The 21,492-nt window shown below is 42.3% G+C and overlaps 3 protein-coding genes across 4 annotated transcripts; 1 reads left to right on the forward strand and 2 right to left on the reverse strand.

The window, feature by feature from the left end:
• The first annotated feature begins 27 nt into the window (after positions 1 to 27).
• On the forward strand, positions 28 to 11,267 carry slc30a4 (solute carrier family 30 member 4). Of its 2 annotated transcripts, XM_070905211.1 has the most exons (8): positions 28 to 142; positions 464 to 993; positions 2,170 to 2,316; positions 5,424 to 5,577; positions 6,938 to 7,136; positions 7,681 to 7,786; positions 7,874 to 8,008; positions 10,026 to 11,267. In XM_070905211.1, the coding sequence occupies exons 2-8, from the start codon at positions 597 to 599 to the stop codon at positions 10,178 to 10,180; spliced, it is 1,293 nt and encodes a 430-aa protein (XP_070761312.1). In that variant the 5' UTR covers positions 28 to 142; positions 464 to 596; the 3' UTR covers positions 10,181 to 11,267. The 2 variants fall into 2 exon arrangements, with proteins under 2 accessions (XP_070761312.1, XP_070761322.1); XM_070905221.1 differs by lacking the exons at positions 5,424 to 5,577; positions 6,938 to 7,136; positions 7,681 to 7,786; positions 7,874 to 8,008; positions 10,026 to 11,267 and adding an exon at positions 3,930 to 4,030.
• A 3,525-nt stretch (positions 11,268 to 14,792) lies between these two features.
• Positions 14,793 to 16,327, reverse strand: c1h15orf48 (chromosome 1 C15orf48 homolog). Its single transcript, XM_070907777.1, has 5 exons — positions 16,220 to 16,327; positions 16,059 to 16,117; positions 15,855 to 15,943; positions 15,606 to 15,666; positions 14,793 to 15,295 (listed from the first exon to the last, which is right to left on the reverse strand). Exons 2-5 carry the CDS (start codon positions 16,095 to 16,097, stop codon positions 15,227 to 15,229), a joined length of 258 nt encoding a protein of 85 aa, XP_070763878.1. The 5' UTR covers positions 16,098 to 16,117; positions 16,220 to 16,327; the 3' UTR covers positions 14,793 to 15,226.
• A 278-nt stretch (positions 16,328 to 16,605) lies between these two features.
• On the reverse strand, positions 16,606 to 21,128 carry afg2b (AFG2 AAA ATPase homolog B). The gene is made up of 11 exons (XM_070908721.1): positions 21,060 to 21,128; positions 20,207 to 20,825; positions 19,931 to 20,116; positions 19,234 to 19,518; positions 18,962 to 19,147; positions 18,127 to 18,285; positions 17,772 to 17,981; positions 17,419 to 17,664; positions 17,175 to 17,309; positions 16,885 to 17,010; positions 16,606 to 16,759 (listed from the first exon to the last, which is right to left on the reverse strand). The coding sequence occupies exons 2-11, from the start codon at positions 20,795 to 20,797 to the stop codon at positions 16,622 to 16,624; spliced, it is 2,262 nt and encodes a 753-aa protein (XP_070764822.1). The 5' UTR covers positions 20,798 to 20,825; positions 21,060 to 21,128; the 3' UTR covers positions 16,606 to 16,621.
• Between the last annotated feature and the right edge of the window lie 364 nt (positions 21,129 to 21,492).

Here is a 21,492-nt window from a genome sequence, read left to right on the forward strand (position 1 = left end):
CGGACGAAACCAAACTTGCTATTGTTACTTACTTCTGAGTGCGGAGGTAGTGCCATGACTCTGATGTGTCCACCAGTATTACCATGACAGTTTTTAATATAAGGACGAACTAAGTTTGTACAACCAAAAAGTACATCTTTAGGTAAGTCTGCCTCGTGTTTTTAAACAAACTACCACCCTACAAGGGTTGTCTGTTGGTCGCGAACTGACATGATAGCTAACCTTTACTAGCTAGCTTGTTACTGTTTAGCCAAGGCTGTTTTTTAAGAGTCAGACTATTGAACTCAAAAGTTTATGAGCTCATGTGAGAATGTGAGTGACTTAAGGACGTGTCTTTAACATAACAAGTCGCCGACTTGACAGTGACACGAACAAGTCTGTTGAGACTTCGCTGAGCTGTTACTGACGTGAAACGATGCTCTCTGAGTTCTGCTGTCACTTTTCCTTTGTTGCTCTCCTCCAGGTGCTAAGATGGAGGAGTAGAAATGCGAGCTTGCAGCCGTGCCCCGCCACAAACATGTGAATAATTACCCCAGAAGACAGTGACCTGCAGACAGAGCTCACCTGGATATACCTCCCCCCCTTAATTATTAAAGATGTCAGGTGGGAACTTCCTGAGCAAGGTGCGGTCCGCCTTCAGGAGGGAGCCAAGCGACTGGGACCTGAGCGACACGGCGCCCTTCGACTTTTCCGACGAGCTGGTGGAGGATGAGACGCCCAAATTCAACAAACTGAAGGTCGTGGTCTCCGGAGAGATGTCGGACTACTCTGCCGGAGCTCCGTCCAACGGAATGGCGGTGAACACGCTGGTGGTGGCGGATGATGATGACTCCCTGCTCGAATCCTCTTCCAGCCTGGGCAGCCCGGGGTTAAATATGGACCCTTGTGACAGCTGCACCAGGAAGAGGGAGAAGATCAAACACAGGAGGGTGATGAAGAGGCTTGTCATTGCAGCCCTACTGTATTTCCTTTTCATGACGGGTGAAATTATAGGTAAGCATACACGGAGTGAACCTCACGCTAGATAATTATTGTATTGCTGCTGGTCAGACTGTCACATGTCCTCACAGGAAACCTTATGACCAACCTGGCGAATCATTGTAAGGCCTCTGAGATGTGTTTGTCTGGACAAGACTGTTCAGATAAACAACAACTGAGTAATGCAGAACCTTACAATGATTAACCAGGGAGAGGCATTCATTGTTTATTTCGATTATCAACTCAAAAAAGTTGAGAAAATTAACTGTAAATGGGTGGTTTACCCAAATTACCCAAAAGATATTTTGGCATGTATCCCCAGTGACACGTCGATATGGCTGCAAGTGAGGGTATCCAGCAGTGTTTATATAGCGCTGGCCACCTTGTCTGAAACAAAGACTTCCTTCCACAACATCATAAAACATTAACCTTTAGGAAAATGGAGCAGAGGTGCTATTTCAGTGTATTTTTAAGTGTGTGTGGCTATGGTTTCACATGTACTTTTTCAATGCGTTGAGCACCACAAATCGCATTCTGTTCACCTCCATTGTATTGTGGTGGAGGGAGAAATCTCTAATCTCTAGAGAGATATCTCTAACAACCAAAAACTCTACTATCTACTGATCTTTGGATAATACATTTTCTGTTTTACAAGTATTATACCAGGAAGAAAACCATGGCACAGTCTTAAAAATGACCATGCTACATACTGGCCATTTTTAAAACCATTAGGTTGACATGTGCTAGACATTTTCTGTTTTGTTTCTGTTTTTATTTTTTTCACTTGAGATAGAGGGCCTTTCTTTACGAGCCTGTGTTTTCTAATAAAAAAGTGGTGACCGGAACATAGCTTCTTTAATTATGTTTTTGCTGAGAGTGTGTGACAGTTCACCACTTTTTGAATTAGATTTAATTCTCTTAGGGGCACATTAGATCATATGCTATTTCATGTCACCGTTTTCATAATTCAATAATTAATTACCAAGTGATTTAACTAAAAAAAACAATGCACCTGTGGCTCAATCTGTCTGTTCCCAGCATACCTAGACATCTAACCATGTACTTTGCTGTTGATGTGTTTCTTCTATGAGCCACACCCATCTGAACGTCTGTTTTGTATCTTAAAATCTGTGTATGCACAAATAGCTTAGATGAATCTCAGCAAATGTTCGCATTGTTTTTTACTTTCAGGTGGTTATGTGTCAAACAGCTTAGCCATTATGACTGACGCTGTGCACATGCTAACAGATGTGGTGGGCATTTTGTTTTCTCTGTTGGCCCTCTGGCTCTCCACCAAGCCACCCACCAAGAGATTCACTTTCGGACTGCATCGCCTCGGTAAGTCTCAGATTTCAGAAACCTTCAGGCTCTTTCTCTCCACTGCTTCTGTCTTGTATGAGGCAAACAGATACAGTACAATATGTGCTTTTGATGCAGATGAATCACATTAAGAGATGTCAGTGTGTGTTCAGCAGTGTTCAAGCCAGATCAGATTCAGTTAAATGTAGAGATGCAGATTAATGAAACTTCTGCCAATAACTGATACATTTAAACCCCCGCTGTCACTTTGGTTGGTGCCAAATATTTATCACATCATTACATCACCACTTTGTGTCTAGTTTCCACCAGTGGAGTTTACCTATTACAGTGTAACTCTGGTGTTTGGTGCAGGTAAAGATGTCTACAAAATACTGCTTTGTTAGTACCTGTCCCTACATTTATTTATGTGTTTATTTGGCATAACATTGTCAAACATCTTTGCTTAGCATTTTTCTACAGCAGTTGTTTCCATCAAAGTTTCCCAGTAAGAAACTGACACACAGTTGCCTGAAGCAAAACTAAACAAGTTTAAGTTTAACCCTTATTTACACAGAGCAGGTTGGTTAACAGTTACAATGGGGGAAAAAAGCTCAATAACTGGAACTGACAGAGTTATTAATAGAACACAATAACAGACAATAAACAAGGTACTGGCTCAATTAAAACAGTCACGGCCAGGTTCTGTAGAGGACAGTTACTGGGAACAGTCTTGAAGTTACATAGAGGTACAAGGGTTGTAAAGTTTAGATGACATCGCAGATTATTCCATGAGGCTGATGCACTAACAAAAAAAAAAGCTTAGTTAGGTCAGACCTGGCACACGGTTCCCGAAGCATCAACTAGTAACTGCAACTAGTAACTGAAACTGATTCACAATCCTCTTTCTACACGTCAGAGGGAAGCTGATTCTGTCTCTGTATGAAAAGCACAGCATTTGTTGTAGTTTACCGGGGTTTATCAGGGTTTTCTATGTGATAATGTATTTAAATGTAATGTAATTCCCCATCAGGCCAGACGCCTGCGAATGTCTGTGAATATTAAATATCTCAGTATGAAACCCAGTCAGAGTCGAGATATGCTTTGAAAGGTATTGTAAGAATAGCGTTAATTTTGTTTCGTTTCATCGTTTCTACTTACAGTGCATCCGGAAAGTATTTACGGCGCTTCACTTTTTCCACATTTTGTTATGTTACACCCTTATTCCAAAATGGATTAAATTAATTTTTTTCCTCAAAATTCTACACACAACACCCCATAATGACAATGTGAAAAAAGTTTTTTTGAAATTTTTGCAAATTTATTAAAAATAAAAAACTAAGAAATCACATGTACATAAGTATTCACAGCCTTTGCCATGAAGCTCAAAATTGAGCTCAGGTGCATCCTGTTTCCACTGATCATCCTTGAGATGTTTCTGCAGCTTAATTGGAGTCCACCTGTGGTAAATTCAGTTGATTGGACATGATTTGGAAAGGCACACACCTGTCTATAGAAGGTCCCACAGTTGACAGTGCATGTCAGAGCACAAACCAAGCATGAAGTCAAAGGAATTGTCTGTAGACCTCCGAGACAGGATTGTCTCGAGGCACAAATCTGGGGAAGGTTACAGAAAAATTTCTGCTGCTTTGAAGGTCCCAATGAGCACAGTGGCCTCCATCATCCGTAAGTGGAAGAAGTTCGGAACCACCAGGACTCTTCCTAGAGCTGGCCGGCCATCTAAACTGAGTAATCGGGGGAGAAGGGCCTTAGTCAGGGAGGTGACCAAGAACCCGATGGTCACTCTGTCAGAGCTCCAGAGTTCCTCTGTGGAGAGAGGAGAACCTTCCAGAAGGACAACCATCTCTGCAGCAATCCACCAATCAGGCCTGTATGGTAGAGTGGCCAGACGGAAGCCACTCCTTAGTAAAAGGCACATAGCAGCCCGCCTGGAGTTTGCCAAAAGGCACCTGAAGGACTCTCAGACCATGAGAAACAAAATTCTCTGGTCTGATGAGACAAAGATTGAATTCTTTGGTGTGAATGCCAGGCGTCACGTTTGGAGGAAACCAGGCACCGCTCATCACCAGGCCAATACCATCCCTACAGTGAAGCATGGTGGTGGCAGCATCATGCTGTGGGGATGTTTTTCAGCGGCAGGAACTGGGAGACTAGTCAGGATAGAGGGAAAGATGAATGCAGCAAAGTACAGAGACATCCTGGATGAAAACCTGCTCCAGAGCGCTCTTGACCTCAGACTGGGGCGACGGTTTATCTTTCAGCAGGACAACGACCCTAAGCACACAGCCAAGATATCAAAGGAGTGGCTTCAGGACAACTCTGTGAATGTCCTTGAGTGGCCCAGCCAGAGCCCAGACTTGAATCCGGTTGAACATCTCTGGAGAGATCTGAAAATGGCTGTGCACCGACGCTTCCCATCCAACCTGATGGAGCTTGAGAGGTGCTGCAAAGAGGAATGGGTGAAACTGCCCAAAGATAGGTGTGCCAAGCTTGTGGCATCATATTCAAAAAGACTTGAGGCTGTAATTGCTGCCAAAGGTGCATCAACAAAGTATTGAGCAAAGGCTGTGAATACTTATGTACATGTGATTTCTCAGGTTTTTTATTTTTAATAAATTTGCAAAAATCTCAAAACTTTTTTCACGTTGTCATTATGGGGTGTTGTGTGTAGAATTTTGAGGAAAAAAATGAATTTAATCCATTTTGGTATAAGGCTGCAACATAACAAAATGTGGAAAAAGTGAAGCGCTGTGAATACTTTCCGGATGCACTGTATGTTGAATTTGACAGTCACATATAAATGGAGAACAGGACATTGTCCAAACTGGATCCCTGTAGGAGCCACAAATACAAAATATATTTGACCAGAAACAGCATGCAGCATAGAGACTGAGCTACATCTCCATATTGCCTGAGGCTAAACAAGTGATTGAACAAATGTGTTCCTACACCAGTAGATATTTGTAAGCAGTTTTTGGCCCGTACTGTTAAGCTAAGCTCCCCAGGTATTTAGGCACATTGTTCTTGTCTTAGGCCTCCCTGTTGAAATCTGTTTTTTCTCACAGCTTTTATGTTTTCTGTTATGAATATGCTTTGTATATACAACTGATTGTGATTTCCTGGCCTAGAGGTGGTATCGGCAGTCTTCAGTGTGGTCCTCATTTACATTCTGACGGCCATACTGCTCTATGAAGCGGTTCAGAGGACGGTACACCAAGACTTCGACATAGATGGAGATGTCATGCTCATCACTGCAGCTGTGGGGGTGGCAGTCAACCTCATGTAAGTGACGAGCTCATATGTAAATGCCTTTTTAGAGGAAACAGGAGGAAGTCACTTCAACCGTGATAAGATGTACACTATATTGCCAAAAGTATTCACTCACCCATCCAAATAATTGAAATCAGGTGTTCCAATCACTTCCATGGCCACAGGTGTATAAAATCATGCACCAAGGCATGCAGACTGTTTCTACAAACATTTGTGAAAGAATGGGTCGTTCTCAGGAGCTCAGTGAATTCCAGCGTGGTACTGTGATAGGATGCCACCTGTGCAACAAGTCCAGTCGTGAAATTTCCTCGCTCCTAAATATTCCACAGTCAACTGTCAGTGGTATTATAACAAAGTGGAAGCGATTGGGAATGACAACAACTCAGCCACGAAGTGGTAGTCCACGTAAAATGACGGAGCGGGGTCAGCGGATGCTGAGGCGCATAGTGCGCAGAGGTCGCCAACTTTCTGCAGAGTCAATCGCGACAGACCTCCAAACTTCATGTGGCCTTCAGATTAGCTCAAGAACAGTGCGTAGAGAGCTTCATGGAATGGGTTTCCATGGCCGAGCAGCTGCATCCAAGCCCTACATCACCAAGTGCAATGCAAAGCGTCGGATGCAGTGGTGTAAAGCACGCCGCCACTGGACTCTAGAGCAGTGGAGACGTGTTCTCTGGAGTGACGAATCGCGCTTCACCATCTGGCGATGTGATGGACGAGTCTGGGTTTGGCGGTTGCCAGGAGAACGGTACGTGTCTGACTAGATTGTGCCAAGTGTAAAGTTTGGTGGAGGGGGGATTATGGTGTGGGGTTGTTTTTCAGGAGCTGGGCTTGGCCCCTTAGTTCCAGTGAAAGGAACTCTGAATGCTTCAGCATACCAAGAGATTTTGGACAATTCCTTGCTCCCAACTTTGTGGGAACAGTTTGGGGATGGTCCCTTCCTGTTCCAACATGACTGTACACCAGTGCACAAAGCAAGGTCCATAAAGACACGGATGAGAGAGTTTGGTGTGGATGAACTTGACTGGCCTGCACAGAGTCCTGACCTCAACCCGATAGAACACCTTTGGGATGAATTAGAGCGGAGACTGAGAGCCAGGCCTTCTCGTCCAACATCAGTGTGTGACCTCACAAATGCGCTTCTATGGTCAAAAATTCCCATAAACACACTCCTAAACCTTGTGGAAAGCCTTCCCAGAAGAGTTGAAGCTGTTATAGCTGCAAAGGGTGGACCGACGTCATATTAAACCCTATGGATTAAGAATGGGATGTCACTTAAGTTCATATGCGAGTCAAGGCAGGTGAGCCAATACTTTTGGCAATATAGTGTATGTAAATAAACCCCTCTTTCTTTGTTTTCTTGTGTCTTTAGAATGGGTTTCTTGTTAAACCAAGGGGGCCACGGTCACTCTCACGGCCACGGTCACTCTCACGGCTCTGCAGCTGCAGCTGGGTCAGGTCAGCAGAGGCCGCACGGCAGCCTGGCTGTAAGAGCTGCCTTCATCCACGCTCTGGGAGACCTCCTCCAGAGTGTCGGGGTGCTCATAGCTGCCTACGTTGTCCGCTTCAAGGTACCCTGCCTTTTTAAAGAATTGTTTGCCATGAATGTTAACAATGAACTACTTTACTTACCTACTTAATATTACTTTTATTACTAGAGAGTGGTTTAATTACTAGAGAGTGGTTGATTGAAAATTATGCTGGAGATCATCCCACAGCACCGTGTGAACCATTTAGTTTAGTTATGCTCCAGTAAGTAGTAAGGTAAATGCAAGTGTTGACACGAACTTTTCTCTCCATTTCCAAGCAATTGATCTCAAACAAAAATATAGTGCTCACAAACTCATGTGAACTTTGCTAACAGTACCTTGTTGAACTAGTGGCTTTGTACCATGCAGTCATTCATTTTCCAGTGATGTATTTTTGGGTAATTGTTGGCTGTAATTGATGGCCTCCAGTTTTAAGTTTAACTCTTGAATTGAGATGATTCGAGATCAACTACCAGGATGGCTGAGCATGCAATAGACGCTCGACAAATTCAGGCAATAATTATAATAGAAATGTAACAATAACTTTTAATTTTAATTGATCTGATGTAACCCTCTGACTTCACAGCCGGAGTTTAAGTTGGCAGACCCTATCTGTACCTACATCTTCTCCGTTCTGGTTCTCGTCACCACATTCCGCATCATACGAGACACACTCGTCATCGTGCTGGAGGGTAAGTCTTGGCTCCTGCTAGATAATGTTGTTGAATATTTAGAGTGGTGTAAGTGCATGATAGTGTTGTTTTATCCCGCTGTGTCAGGTGTTCCCAGGCATCTGGACACTCTGCGTATCAAAGAGGACCTTCTGAAGCTGGAGGATGTCCAATCAGTCGATGAGCTGAATGTGTGGGCGCTGACGGCTGATAAGACTGCAGCAGTAGTGCATCTCCAGCTCAGTAAGTAGCTGCATAACATCGGTACACCCGATAAGGGAGAGAGAGTTGAAGGAATTAAGAAATATATTTCTAAATACAGTACTATTGTGTGAATTATAGTCAACTCTCATGTATTATTCAGGCAAAATAGTGATAGTTGCCCATATTTACATTTACTTTCTTAGTTTTCTCACAAAAAACTGAATGCATTTTTTTCATCAATCATGTACAATGATTATTTATTTATTATGACGTAATTATGTATTAACAATTTACATGACAAATGCCTTACTTGTAGTTTTGGCAGTCCTGTTAAGGTTAAAGTAGATGTGCATATAAAGGGGCTTCACATAAGACAAAAAAAAGTACAAAATTTAGAAGTTGGAACTAGCAAACATCAATCATCAAAATACTTGATTATTTTTCTGTTGATTGACTAAAGAGTTTATCATTTCAGTTCTAATAAAGTGAATTGAATTTTTATAAAAAGATTAATGCAGAAATGTAATTTAAATAAATATTCAAACAACCAAGTCAACACTTGTTAGAAACAGCACTGGCCGTGATTACAGCTTGAAGTGTTGGACAAGTTTCTGTCGGCTTGGTGTGTCTGGATTTTGGTCATTTGTTTAAGATTTTCTCAAACTCAAGTTAGATAAAGTCTTTCCAGAAACATCTCTCTTCAAGTTTGTCCACAGATTCTCAGAGGAACAATTGTCAGTGTTCTGGCTTAGCCACTTTTGGCTTGACCACTTTGATTTAGATGGTTTCCAGTGTTGATTTGGCAGTGCGTTAAATGACGGTGACCTGTCAGAGCAGAAATGTTTGTCTAAGGTCTTTATCAATCTGCTGCAAGGTCTGCTCTGGAATTTGTTTGTACTTGGCTTTGATCTTTGTTTTAGTGATGCTGTCTCCATCAGGCTTCACGGTAGGGATGTTGTTCGATGGATGATGTGCTGAGCCAAATGTAGCACGTTGCAGTACAGCTCAAGGCTTCAGTTTTCATTTCATCCGACCACAGAATGTTTTTGCCTTTCATCTCTCAAGAGTGCCAGTTCTTCCCTTGGCTCTCATCAGGCCCTATATCCCTGCACCATCCATGTTCATGTGGAAAAAACACTGACACTGACACTGTATGTGTAGACAAAACAAGAGGACAACAAGACACTGTAAAAAATGTAGTATATTGCACATATTAGTTCTTCTTATTTGCTTCTGATTCTCTCACCTATATTGTTTACATCTTACTCATGTTCATGTTGAGCAGATTCTTCACAAGAGGGAGCTGTTTGGTCTTTGTCAAATCAGTTCTACACATCCAACCTGTGGCACCTACAGGAAACAAAAGTAATAGCAGCAGTAGTTTTGACCTGCAGCTGTAGACATGTCAATCTAATCTGCTGCTGTGGCTTCTCTTTTCGATTGGTGCTGAGTTACAGAAAACACAAATCTAATTGTGACTTCACAGGTGGGATTAGAGATGTGAAACAACCTCACCTTTAAATCTGTGTCCCAATTCCATACAACATACTAAAATCTAAGCAGGTTTTGAGTATGTTGTGTGTTTACACCAGCAAGGTGTCACAATTACGTATACTCAAAAACACTTACTAAACATATTAAAAAAAACGTGATTTCTTAGAGATGATAGACACCATTCTCCATAATGTCATGCACAAAGGAAATTCATTAAAATAAATTGTGCTGTTGAACTACTGCTGTGTGAACTGAAGTAGCAGTTTGATTGGCATGTATCGTTGCTTGTATCATGTCATTTCCTGTAACTGTAAAATAGATTTTTTTTTTATTGTAACTTAAACAGTAAACTTTTTTCCCAGCAGACATTTTGACTTGTCATAGCAGGAAAGTACAGGTGTAACCAATGACATTAACGATGGCTCGCAGTTGCTATTAATTTTATTTATTACATTTGTGTGTTTCCTGCAATGACATGTCAAAATGTCTGCAGTGAAAAAGGTCACTTGGGACGCACTGCAAGTTGTTTGACTTATATTCAAATGCATCTTTGTGTTCACAGCGCCCTCTAGTGCTAACAACTGGGAGGAAGTCCAGGCAAAGGCCCGCCACCTGCTGCTTCACACCTACGGGCTCACCAGGTGCACAGTGCAGATCCAGACACACAGGCAGAGGCCGGTACGCAGTTGCGCACACTGCCAGCAGCCCAGTGCCTAAAGAGAGACCATGCTTACATTGACTTCCACAGTGCATTTCACGGAGCCAGAGGGCCTGGACGTCGCACCGCTGTCGCAGCTCGGTGCCATAGTCGGAGCCATAGTATACGGTTAGAAGTGGAAAAAGAGTGGTGCCAAAGGATAGTCAGTGAAACAACAGCAGGTACAATTAAAGGATCACTACAGCCCCCAGGGACCTGGTGCTCTTACACTTGCAAAGCTGTCAGAACGGAGTTTGAATGCTTAAAGTCTCAGCCGAGAAGATTGAAAATCTTGCTCTTAATTCACCATTAAAGCCTATTCCAACAGGTAACTTTTTTTGTATTTTACTGTTTGATTTACCACAACTGATGCTTTGTCATCAAATGTAAATTTAACTTTTTGTTACTAGGTGTAGGTGAGGACTGTATACTAAGATTTTGTTATTTTACTGTGGATGTCAGCAAATGAAAAGGTACCTCAAGTCATTTGATAATAACTGTGGTCACAGTGCATATACGCTGTCCTCCTCGTCAGTGGCATAAGTGAGGCAAGAAACCCTCATCATTGTGTACCTTTTAGCAGGCATTACATCTAAACAAATGCACTTAATTATTAATATTCTTCAGCCTAGGTCTGTCGTAAGGCAGATTTTTAAAAAAGACAGCAACCTTAGATATATTGGCTGTACTGACCGACACGTAGAATACCACCGACATTTTATTCTAGCATGTCTATTAATGAATTGTGGCGAGCAGGCAACTGACAATCAAAGTGTTGACTGACTTTGAATAGGTAAATGCTACAGAGGTTCGACACAGTATGGTTTCAGCATTGCACTCTATACTCTGCTTTTTTTCATATCGTTAACTGACAGTATAATAATGCAGACAGGTTTGGGAAATCTTCAGTATTTCAGAGTTGCAGTGTTTTTCAGGGAGGGAGGGTGAGTCAACAAATTGCCAATAATGGTGTTTAGTGTTTTCTCTGTTAAGTGTTGAGAGGCTGGGGGGGGTTATGGTAAACCTTCCCCTGTCTCTGATATTAATCACCAAGGGAAATCAGGAACTGGATCACTGTTTTTGTTTGGAATAAAGTATTTAATCTTTTGTGCCTCTCAGTATCTCGTTTTTCTGGACAATTATTCTGCACGTCTGACATTTGTCCACTCATTTTCACAATCCAAGAAAAATATTTTTCCACTGAATTAGTCACTGTTGCAGATGTTTGACCCATCCTCATCCACATGTGTGTTATCCATTTTGAGAGTGCTTCCATCTCAAGTTCCAATCACACAATACCTTTATCAATGTGGATTAAAAAAAAACTAAACAAACGAAAGAAGTGTGAACACAGAATTCGAGATGGCTAGTGAGATGTAGCTGTAGCATACTATAGTCTGCTTTTCAACACTAGGTGGTGTACTTGTTCAAAAACTGAAGTTATTTTCATGACAAGTTCACTTTGATAAGATGACATGCAAATATATGTGTGTGTATATATATATATATATATATATATTTATATACAGATATATATATAGTTTGCATTACACTTAATTTGCCACATTTAACCCATTAAATGCACACATGGGCTGACCAGTAGCATAAAACACACATTTCAAACTGCTTTGGAAACTAATTTTTCTTGAACAAGTTTGGTGGCAAATTAAGCCTTCCTTCTGGAGAAAATTGTATGAACATTGAGAAACAAGCACATAAATATATGGCTGTAAATTGGTCTTTTAAATGTCAAAGCTGAAGAGTATTTGTGAATAATTATCTGATGTTAAGCAGGCAAAAATACTAAAGACTAAGTATAATTATGTAATGGAGCATACTGTATGTATTCAGCACATATTTGAAACATTAAAACAACTACTACTTACGGCTTTTCTCACAAAACAAAGTTACAGCATGTAGATACATTAAGGGTTTATTATTGACAACATGAGCAAACTAGGAGTGTCTCCGTTTCCAGGCAACAGCTGTGTTAATATAAAGGCCAATGAACCAAAGGCAGGCAGCTCCTCTGTTTGTATTACAGAGGAGCCAACAGTTTATGGCATCCACCTGACCGCCCTGCCTGACTTTAGAGTACCATAAACTGCAGTAATGAGTCCTCTCAGTCACCAGTGTCTGCACCAGTTACAGAAGACTACATTAAAGAAAGTATGCACATTTTTGAAATGGTCACAGGTTGAAAGAGTTCACTCTCTGAAAGTGTTTTCATAGTTATAGCATTGAGGCGTAATACTGATAACACATGGGGAATTCCATTTCTCGCTTCTCATTCACTGTGGGAGCCATACCTGCTGGTCACATGGTCTGTGGTGTCATGGTGTCCGTGACCCAGTCACGTACACAGATTCCAACACCACACACGATTTCCTTCCTCTTCCATCATTGTTTCCATAAATACCCTTTCAGTTACACAGCTTGATGAGGTGAAATTAAGTTTTGACTGTAGCATGCACCTCTCTGGCCTCACAGTATATTTGACTACATGATACAAGAGCACTGAAAATGCCCTCCAGCCATAAAGAGTCAGTGATCATCCGCAGTACTTCCTGTTTGCATACACTAAAGCTATGAAATGTGACAGGGAAGCATTTATGTAGCATTTAAAAACAGGAATCTAAACAGTAACAGTAAAAAGAAAGGAAATGTTGGAAATGTGACACCCTTGCTGATGTTTGTATATACAACACAACATGCATGTAAGTAAAACCAAAGAGGAAACGGCCTCCTGAGAAAAGAGCAACTCAAACAGATCAGGAAACAATACCCCCACCTCTCCTTTTCTCTCTCGCTCTCCCTTCCTTCACACCCTTTGTTTAGTGTTTAATAATTCATTAGAAATCCTTTCAGATTCACGGTGCAGCCAACAGTCCAGTGCATGCCACGCAGTGCCAGTCAGACACTGTCGAGGGAGGGTTTTCTGATGTTTTTGCTCTCTTCTGAGAGGCGAGATGGACATTAAAAGGATTGTCTCTGATTATAAAACACAATGATTGCCCACGCAACCATAAACTAAGCAGATGAGTGCATTTGGCCGTTGCTCGGGTGGCAGTCATTACTTTACAGCTGTCCTCGCTGGCACCATCTCATCAGATTCCTTTCTGCAAACATTTTAACAAATAATGAGTGCGTCTTAAAACAAAATGTGGAGATTAAAGAATGATAAAGCTTTACTTGGTGGAATTTCACAGTTAATTCTTTTGCCTTTTCCAGGGAACTGGTATTGTGTATGCCGGGTTACAGGCATGTTTAACTGGGACACCTAAATGGAGTGGAGCCCTCATTACTGTTATTAGTTACACTTGTGCTCTTTCTGCTAAGTCAAACTGTCTGTTGTGGGAAAAAAAGGTCTATTTAATGATGTTTTTACTCGACATAAACAGGACTTAAAAGAATATGCTGGCAGTAATCGTTCTTGTTGTCAACAAATCCCAGGAAAACACCAAAATCAACAATGCATTAGTCAACTTCTCAATATATTCTGAGTTCTCCAGCCTGTCTGTGGCACTCAGCCACAAGCCCATTTGTTTTCACTAAAGACATAAATCTTTAAAGGAATAGTTTCGGGAAATACGCTTATTGGCTTTCTTCCTGAGTTAACGGAGAAGATCAATATCCCTGTTGGGTCTGCACGTTACATAGCTATGAGGCTAGAGCCAGCATGCATTTAGCTTATCTTAGCATAGCATACAGACTGGAAACAGGGGGAAACAAGCCCTGCTCTGTCCAAAGGTGACTAAATCCAACTAGGAGCTCTAAAGCTCATTAATTAATGTTATATCTTGTTTGTTTAATCTGTATAAAAACCAAAGTGCACTTTTGTTTGAAGTGTATTTCCCAAAATGTCTAACCATTCCTTTAAAAACAGGTCACAAACATATAGTTTCACTTTTGAAAAAGGCTCAGTAATTTCCTGAAACAGCTGGGCACTGTAGTTTTTAGCAAATGTTTCTCAAACGGGAGTAAATAGTGGTGGATTAATACACGTTTGGCGCTCTAGTGAGTATTTTCAGCACTTGTACAGGGCGTGTGGGATCAACTCATAATAAACCACAGTTTATTGCCAGTGTTCATCTTAAAGGAGGAACATGTCAACATGTCACAGAGTGCAGTGATGTGGCTCATTCATGTGTTTCTGGAAGACGTTTTGACACGTCACAGCGGGAAAAGCACAGCTGTAAATAATAATGGACCGATTGTTAATGTTATTTCTAACACCTATGCTTTCCCTATGATAAGTCAAAATGTCTGCTGTGAAGAAGGCCTATGGAGGCTTTTGACACAGAGCAATAAGCTTCATCAGGCTTTGGCTGCACAGACAATACTTGTTAGTGGGATCAATTCATTGTTAGATATAGAGTAATCCTTTTATGATGTTTTGTAATGTATTTACATTACGAGAGGGGATGAGGCACCTCTTATAGCCAAATTCAACTTCTTCGCACAGCATTTACAGGTCAGACACACTTTGGGAGGCAGATAATGCTTAGAGGAGATATTACTGTTAGCTCTATAACACAGATATGAATAACAATATTCCTGCATAAATATGTTTACACTTTCTTGAATTTATGAAAACAAAACGACACACTGGTGAAGAAAGTTGAACACAAGTTGATCACAATAATAATTTATTGACACTGTACAGTACATTATTTACTGAGTTTACATTTTGTCTTTTACATTTAGACACTGTCCGATATTCACATCTACTGTAAGAGCATCTGGGTTTCTGTGACTACCAACTTCCCTGTCAAACAAAACACCACAACTTATTCAGCATGAATATACCTCTCTAGCTGTAATCACAGAAACCCAGAGTTTCACTTAGACTTATCTGTTACCATAGTTTTCTACTGTTGCAGGTGGACGTCCTTGAGCTGGGCCACTACAGAGAAGGGTGAAACCCCACCAGTGGAGCAGAAGCATTTCCGCACACTGACTGTCAAAGCATCCTAGTTTGTGCAGAAAGGATTCTGTTAGACTGATGGGGGGCAGGCAGGTAGCCAGACTGAGGATCTTTCTAGCAGATGCCCGCGTTTTTTTTTTTACTTGGTGAGGCTCTTCACCAACTCCAGCTCCTCCACTGGTTTCCACTGCTGATTGATGGTGATGAGCTGCAGCGAAATGCCAGAAATAATAAAAAAAATAGGCTTTGCCTGACCTACATGCAAGCACTGACTTAAAGTGACAGGTAACATGAATAGCTGCACAGTGGCATGTGCTAACGTGTGCGGCAACATAAACATCACTACTCTGATGTCACAAGAGAGGGCTGGTACTAATTTGATAACACGTCTCCCTCAGTGACTCAGCAGATTGCAGGGGCACGCTGAAAGATTCTGCTTGTATTTCAGTGCCAAGAAGAATAAAAATAGGCTTATGAACAACCATCTAAACATGTATGTTAGGAATGTTAGAGATTACCTTTTGGGGTTTTGATGGGTCCACTCTCTCCCATGGTTCTGGATTTCTGGTCTTACTCAAACTAAAAACAGTGAATGAAAATGTCACATCATTATTAAGCATTTCTTACATGCCCAGAGGCCGATAGAAGTCAGATTAAACGATGAAAACAAGAAAAAGTTGAGTGCAATTTAAAGCACTTTGTATTATTAAATAAATAAAGTGGCATATCATTTTATTAAGATTAGAAAAAAATGCAATAACACTCACATAACATCGGTTTTAGTAAATAGAAAGTAGATAGAAGCAGAAGTGGCTCCTGCTGCAGCAAAAGCCATGAACCCTATCAGAGGGATCAGCTGGGACACAAAAAATATGTTTTTAAATGTGCATCATATTAAAATATGTTACATCCAAAGGCAATATGCACAATACAAAATCACTTTTAACATAGTAAAAATGTAAAGGGCTCACCTCCTTTTTCTTTCTCAACATTTGGAAAAATCCAACCATTTTTCAAATTTCTCAAATACCTGAAGAGAAATTGATCATAACTCCACTTAATATTGAGGCTGAGAGTCCATTCAGTGAATTAAAGTCAGCAAGTAGAGGCAGCTGTGTGTGGCAGGTCTCACCTGTTGTTGCCGTGAAGTCCTTGATGTCTCTTAGCGCAGCATCCTGTGAGCCCGGCTGATGTAGGCTGGAGGAGAGGTAGTACGAGGTGAAAGGCACGTAGACAGAGCTTCCTGCACTGAAATTCACCAGTGGAGTCCAATTCGTCAACAGATCCACTTTGCTGATGATCAATACATTTTCTCAGTGTGCAGCGCCCTCTTGTGGTCTCATTTGAAAACTGAAAGTCAGCGGCTGGCAGACGGTTTGAAGTGCACATCTCAAACATGAAGTCATTTTAAGTGCTTGTCAGTGACAAAATAAAACCAGAGAAAATGCCAGACACCTCAGGTCAAAGTTAAACTCATTTTATTTCAAACCAAAAATACAATTTATCAATGCAGGACATGCTCATATGTGGATCGTCATCTGGGAGGTGTTTGATATTTGTGGATCTGCTTGGCAGTGAGAGAAGGGCTCACTTTGCTGAGGGACTGGAGGAAGTATGTGCGTTTGATGTCAGAAGCCTCCATGTTCTCCTCTTGCAGCGCCAACAGAGCAGCCTGGAAATGCAAAAACATCTTTGAGGTATTCCTACTCGATCCGTTTGTCAACATTTAGGATTACATCTTGTGTTTTATAGGCAGGTGTGAGAAAATAAGGGCTCCGGGTGTGAGCTTCACATTACCTCTTTACACAGATTTTCCAGGTCAGCTCCAGAGTAAAGCTCGGTCTTTGCCGCCAGCTCCTCCAGACTCACATCAGCACCCACGGGCATCGACCCCGTACACACCTTCAGGATGCAAAGACGAGCCTAGACATGTGGAATGACACATATGAGGTTAGTTAAAAGTTAGTTAATTAAAGATGCAAAGTCATGGCTATTGCCTTATAAATCACTTCTAAAAACTTACTTACAAGGTTGCTGTTATACTTTAACTTTTAAAATGTTTCATGCCCTTAAGACAAATAACTTACCTGCTGGTCAGGTGGTGGGACATAGATGATGTGGTCCAGCCTGCCAGGTCTGAGGAGGGCACTGTCTAAGCAGTCAGGTCGGTTTGTGGCGGCTACAACCATCACATCTTTGTTGCATACTTCCTGGCAGTCCAGCTGTCAAAGAGCAAAAACAGCTTATAGCATAAAGTGTAGAATAAATCACCTCATACTGATCAGATGTTATGTGAAACGACAGAAGGAGGAGCCTGACAGCCTCAGACACGTTTCCATAATATCTAACCTGCTCCTGTGTGTGATTGTCCTCCACTCCCTCTGCCTGGGGGATCTTCTCCGTCCCTCTCCTCTCCAGGGTCTTCAGACCGACCCCATCCATCTCATTCAGGAGCACAGACAGGAGGCGTGTCTGTACGCTGTTAGTTGTCTGACTGTTTGACCGGGAGCCAATCAGAGAATCGATCTCATCAAGGAACAGGATACAGGGAGCACAGGCCCGGGCCTGACGAAACAGCTACGTGTGGACAGACAGGTGCAGGTGTTTATGGATGAAACAGACAGGAGGACGCAAACACAGCAGCCGTTCACAGGTGTTATTACAGACTGTGCAGAAGAAAATACCTGCGCTAAGGCCTTCTCTGAGTCTCCGACAAATGGAGAGTAGAGGTCAGCTCCACTGACAGACAGGAAGGCACAGTGAGATGAGGTGGCTGCAGCCTTGACAAGTGTCGTCTTTGCACATCCTGGAGGTCCGTGGAGCAGCACGCCACGCGGCCGACACAGACCCAGACGAACAAACGCCTCGGGGTATCTCATCGGCCACTCAATACTCTGATGTTCAGACACAAGAGAGGACAGATGGAGGGGAAATAAAATCAATTTATTCCAATGACAGGTATCTTCTCAGCCTTTAAACGAGCTCAGAGGACAACTCTTTGTATTTTATTGTATAATTCAAGCACTGCCACTCATTTACCTGTCTTAGTTTGAGTTTGACCTCATCCAGGCCTCCTATCTGCTCCCAAGACATTGGAGAGAGCTCCGTGCTGCCCAGGCTGCTCCGCAGGCAGGAGGGACGCACCGACTTCAGGGCCTCCTGGAAGTGCTTCATACCCACCACCTGCTCTCCTGAACCCTACAGACAACAATAATTCATAAATCTAAGTTTTTACACTTGGTGTCAATTTCAGTTCAATTCAATTTACTTTGTTTCATCAGGATAATCCACTCAGGATCAAAACTGCTTTCCAGGGAGCCCGGGTACAAAAGGGTGAATTTCTCCAGGAACATATCCACACATTCTGTAAAGACTTTGTCTTTATTTAAGAAGTCCTTGTGGACTTTGTCTCATGTCTCCTGTATCTGTTTACATACCAGTGTTAGCTGGTCAGAGAGCTCTTGTTTCACTAGAACCATAAAGGTCATAAGAACAATCCGACTGTGCAAACCACATTTTAGGTTCATCATCTGTAACATGAATGCAAGTGCATCTTTGTTTTTACTTAAGGAATGCCTTGTCAACTTTATCGTACATATACAGCACAACACACTTTCCACACAGTTGACTCACACTATTTTTAATGTTGGGTTGCCAAATAACCACCATAATACTCTTCTCTAGCTGTCAAGATGAGCACTAATGTGAGTGTTTCCTGTTCAGCAACAGTTGTAGTTTCCCCACATATGATCCAATCTGGATATATCCTGACAGGAGGTAATGTATGTCTGAAAGAGCTAAAATGTTTCCAGAGAAATAATAAAATACAAGCGTTTTGTTATTATATGACACGTTGCTTGATTGCTGTATTTACCTTAGAGGTTTCCCGTATAGCGTGCATGGCGGCCTCCCTGCATAGAGCACTGAGGTCTGCTCCTACATAGCCTGTTGTTCTCTGTGCAAGCTCTGCCATGTCCACACTGGGACACACCGGCATGCTCTCACACAGAACAGACAAGATGGCTTTTCTCTGCTGCAAGGTGGGAGCTCCAATGATAACCTGCAGGAAAGACGTAAAAGTCAGAGCCTCAAAGATGCATTTACATTCATTATTATGTATTGGGTTACATATTTCATCATCAGTACCTCTCTGTCAAATCTCCCTGGCCTGCGCAGTGCCGGGTCTAAGCTGTCCGGCCGGTTGGTGGCTCCGACGATGAGGAAGCGATCTGACTGATTCACACCATCCATCAGCGTGAGAAGCTGAGCGACCAGGCGGTTCTCTGGTGCCGACGAGCCGGTTCTCCTCGGACACAGAGAGTCCAGCTCATCTAAGAACAGCACACACGGACCCTCTTCAGCTGCAGATCGAGCCCGCTCAAACACTGCACGCAACTTCTCCTCACTCTCGCCCGGCCGTGATCCCACCACCTGAAAATAAATCATTTACAATTAATTACAAGTGCTTTGAAAAACGAAAACGTAAGTAAGTTTATTTATAAAATCAGTGTCCCAGTAAACACTACACTACACAAAAATAAAGGTCAATTATATTTGTCTGAATTTGGATCTCTATTGGTTAAAGCCGCTCAATCAACAGGTCTCTGTTGGATTTACAGGACTGTTGCATCAATGTCATGAAGTGTATGAATTGTCAGGTATTCATTCATTGGATTGGCTCCCCAAATGGATTACTTTATCTTTCTTCTGCTTCTCAATTGAGTTTTCAGACGATTTATTACATCACAACATAGATTTTGCTAAATATAATTACACATACTGATATTGAAAGAGTTTAACATAATAATGTAACGTAAACACAAATATATATTTATTTTTTTACCTCTGGCCCTCTGACCACCACCAGGCTGGCTCCCACATCCCCCACCACTCTGCGAACCAGCAGGGTCTTGCCCACACCTGGAGGCCCCACCAGGAGCACACCTCTGGGACACGACACACCAAGAGAGCTCAGGGTGGCTGGATAGAGCAGGGGCAGCTGCAGCATCTCTCTCAGGGAGGCACTCACCTAAAATACAGTAAAAAAACCTATATGTAGGTGTCACATAGTGGGAATACACAAATACCGCTAATATTATTACAGTGAATATATGCTGACCTCCTCCAGACCCCCCAGTGGGACTGTGTGCTGGTCCTGCAGCTGACTCCTGTAATGCCGGACCGTCTGGATGCCAACTATCTCCACACCAGTTTTGGAGGTGATAAATCCAGCACTGGCCGAATCCACATTGATGCTTTCAATAACAACATATCTAATCTCTGTATCAAAATCCTCCAGGTTTATCACATGCTTCTCGTGGACGTATACACCTTTCAGCATGTCTTTCACAAGCTCATGAACAAGGCGAGCAGGTGTGTGTTTCTTAAAGTCAACACTCTGGACCACCACAGCTATCTTAACACCTTTCAGTTTGGGGCAGGGTACAGGTGTGAGCTGGACAGGGTCCAGGTTCAGGTGTGTGGGTGGGCGAGAGATCAGGCTGGGAGAGGAACATTTCAGGTCCACCTGCAGGAAGCCCTCTGCCAGGTCAGGCCGGGGCCAGGCGGTGCACAGGCAGCTTCCCCCGGGAACAGACACCAACAGAGGGGAGCCCAGACTCAGACCCAGCGCTGACATCAAGCCTGGACCCAGCCTGCATCTCTGAGAGCCCCGGTCTGATGGATCCACTGACAGCAGCCTCAGAGACATCCTCGTCCATCAGCAGTCACCAGCCTCGCTGACAGTAACATAGAGAAAGCCAAGCAGATAACGTGAATTACTTCTTAATGAGCAGTGAAGTCCAATCTTAACGGTGCGAAACACAAACACACACAGAGGGAGTGAAGCTCGTGCTGTCACTTTAGCTGCAGTGTAAACTTTAGCTAGGCTACATGCTACTAGCTGTTAGCTACAACGTCATTCTTAGCTGCGATAAATACGTTTGAACAAAAACTGTCATATAGTTACAAACCAGATAATCGGTGACACTAGTGGATCGCAGCTAAATGCTTTCAGTATTAGCGGTGTGGACAGAACAGAGCGACCGGTGTTTACAAAGTCCATGTGGCGTTAAAAGAAGATGGCCGACCAAAACATTTTCCTGTGCGAGACGTGACGAGACCTGGTTTCTGCTTCGCAAATTTTACTGTTATTATGAAAATACAAAAGAAGAAATAACTTTTGGTATCACCATGAAAGACAAAGGATATGAAATAATCATTATTTTTACATGAGGCGAGAATTTGGGAAACAGTCACACTTTCAAGACTACCTTTCATATTTTGTTTTATTTTGTCCTCTTATACTTGCCAATAAATAAACGCCAGAAGACTGTTGATGATCCCATTCGTGTTATGTCTATATCTGTGCTTTTGTTCGTTTGTATTTCATTTTCTCTTTTTCTA

Source organism: Enoplosus armatus, chromosome 1 (assembly GCF_043641665.1).
Source record: "Enoplosus armatus isolate fEnoArm2 chromosome 1, fEnoArm2.hap1, whole genome shotgun sequence".
Lineage (NCBI taxonomy): Eukaryota > Metazoa > Chordata > Actinopteri > Centrarchiformes > Enoplosidae > Enoplosus > Enoplosus armatus.

Excerpts from the sequence above, each read along its gene's own strand:
- slc30a4 (XM_070905211.1), top strand. The coding sequence starts at position 597 with ATGTCAGGTGGGAACTTCCTGAGCAAGGTGCGGTCCGCCTTCAGGAGG. Across the intron at positions 2,317-5,423 it reads TTTCGGACTGCATCGCCTCG|AGGTGGTATCGGCAGTCTTC; the intron begins GTAAGTCTCAGA and ends TTCCTGGCCTAG. Across the intron at positions 5,578-6,937 it reads GGGGTGGCAGTCAACCTCAT|AATGGGTTTCTTGTTAAACC; the intron begins GTAAGTGACGAG and ends TTGTGTCTTTAG.
- c1h15orf48 (XM_070907777.1), bottom strand. The coding sequence starts at position 16,097 with ATGGTTGGATTTTTCCAAATGTTGAGAAAGAAAAAGGAG. Across the intron at positions 15,667-15,854 it reads TTTACTAAAACCGATGTTAT|TTTGAGTAAGACCAGAAATC; the intron begins GTGAGTGTTATT and ends CACTGTTTTTAG. Across the intron at positions 15,296-15,605 it reads ACCCATCAAAACCCCAAAAG|CTCATCACCATCAATCAGCA; the intron begins GTAATCTCTAAC and ends ATTTCGCTGCAG.
- afg2b (XM_070908721.1), bottom strand. The coding sequence starts at position 20,797 with ATGTCTCTGAGGCTGCTGTCAGTGGATCCATCAGACCGGGGCTCTCAG. Across the intron at positions 19,519-19,930 it reads TGGTGGTCAGAGGGCCAGAG|GTGGTGGGATCACGGCCGGG; the intron begins GTAAAAAAATAA and ends ATTTATTTTCAG. Across the intron at positions 16,760-16,884 it reads TGGAAAATCTGTGTAAAGAG|GCTGCTCTGTTGGCGCTGCA; the intron begins GTAATGTGAAGC and ends TTGCATTTCCAG.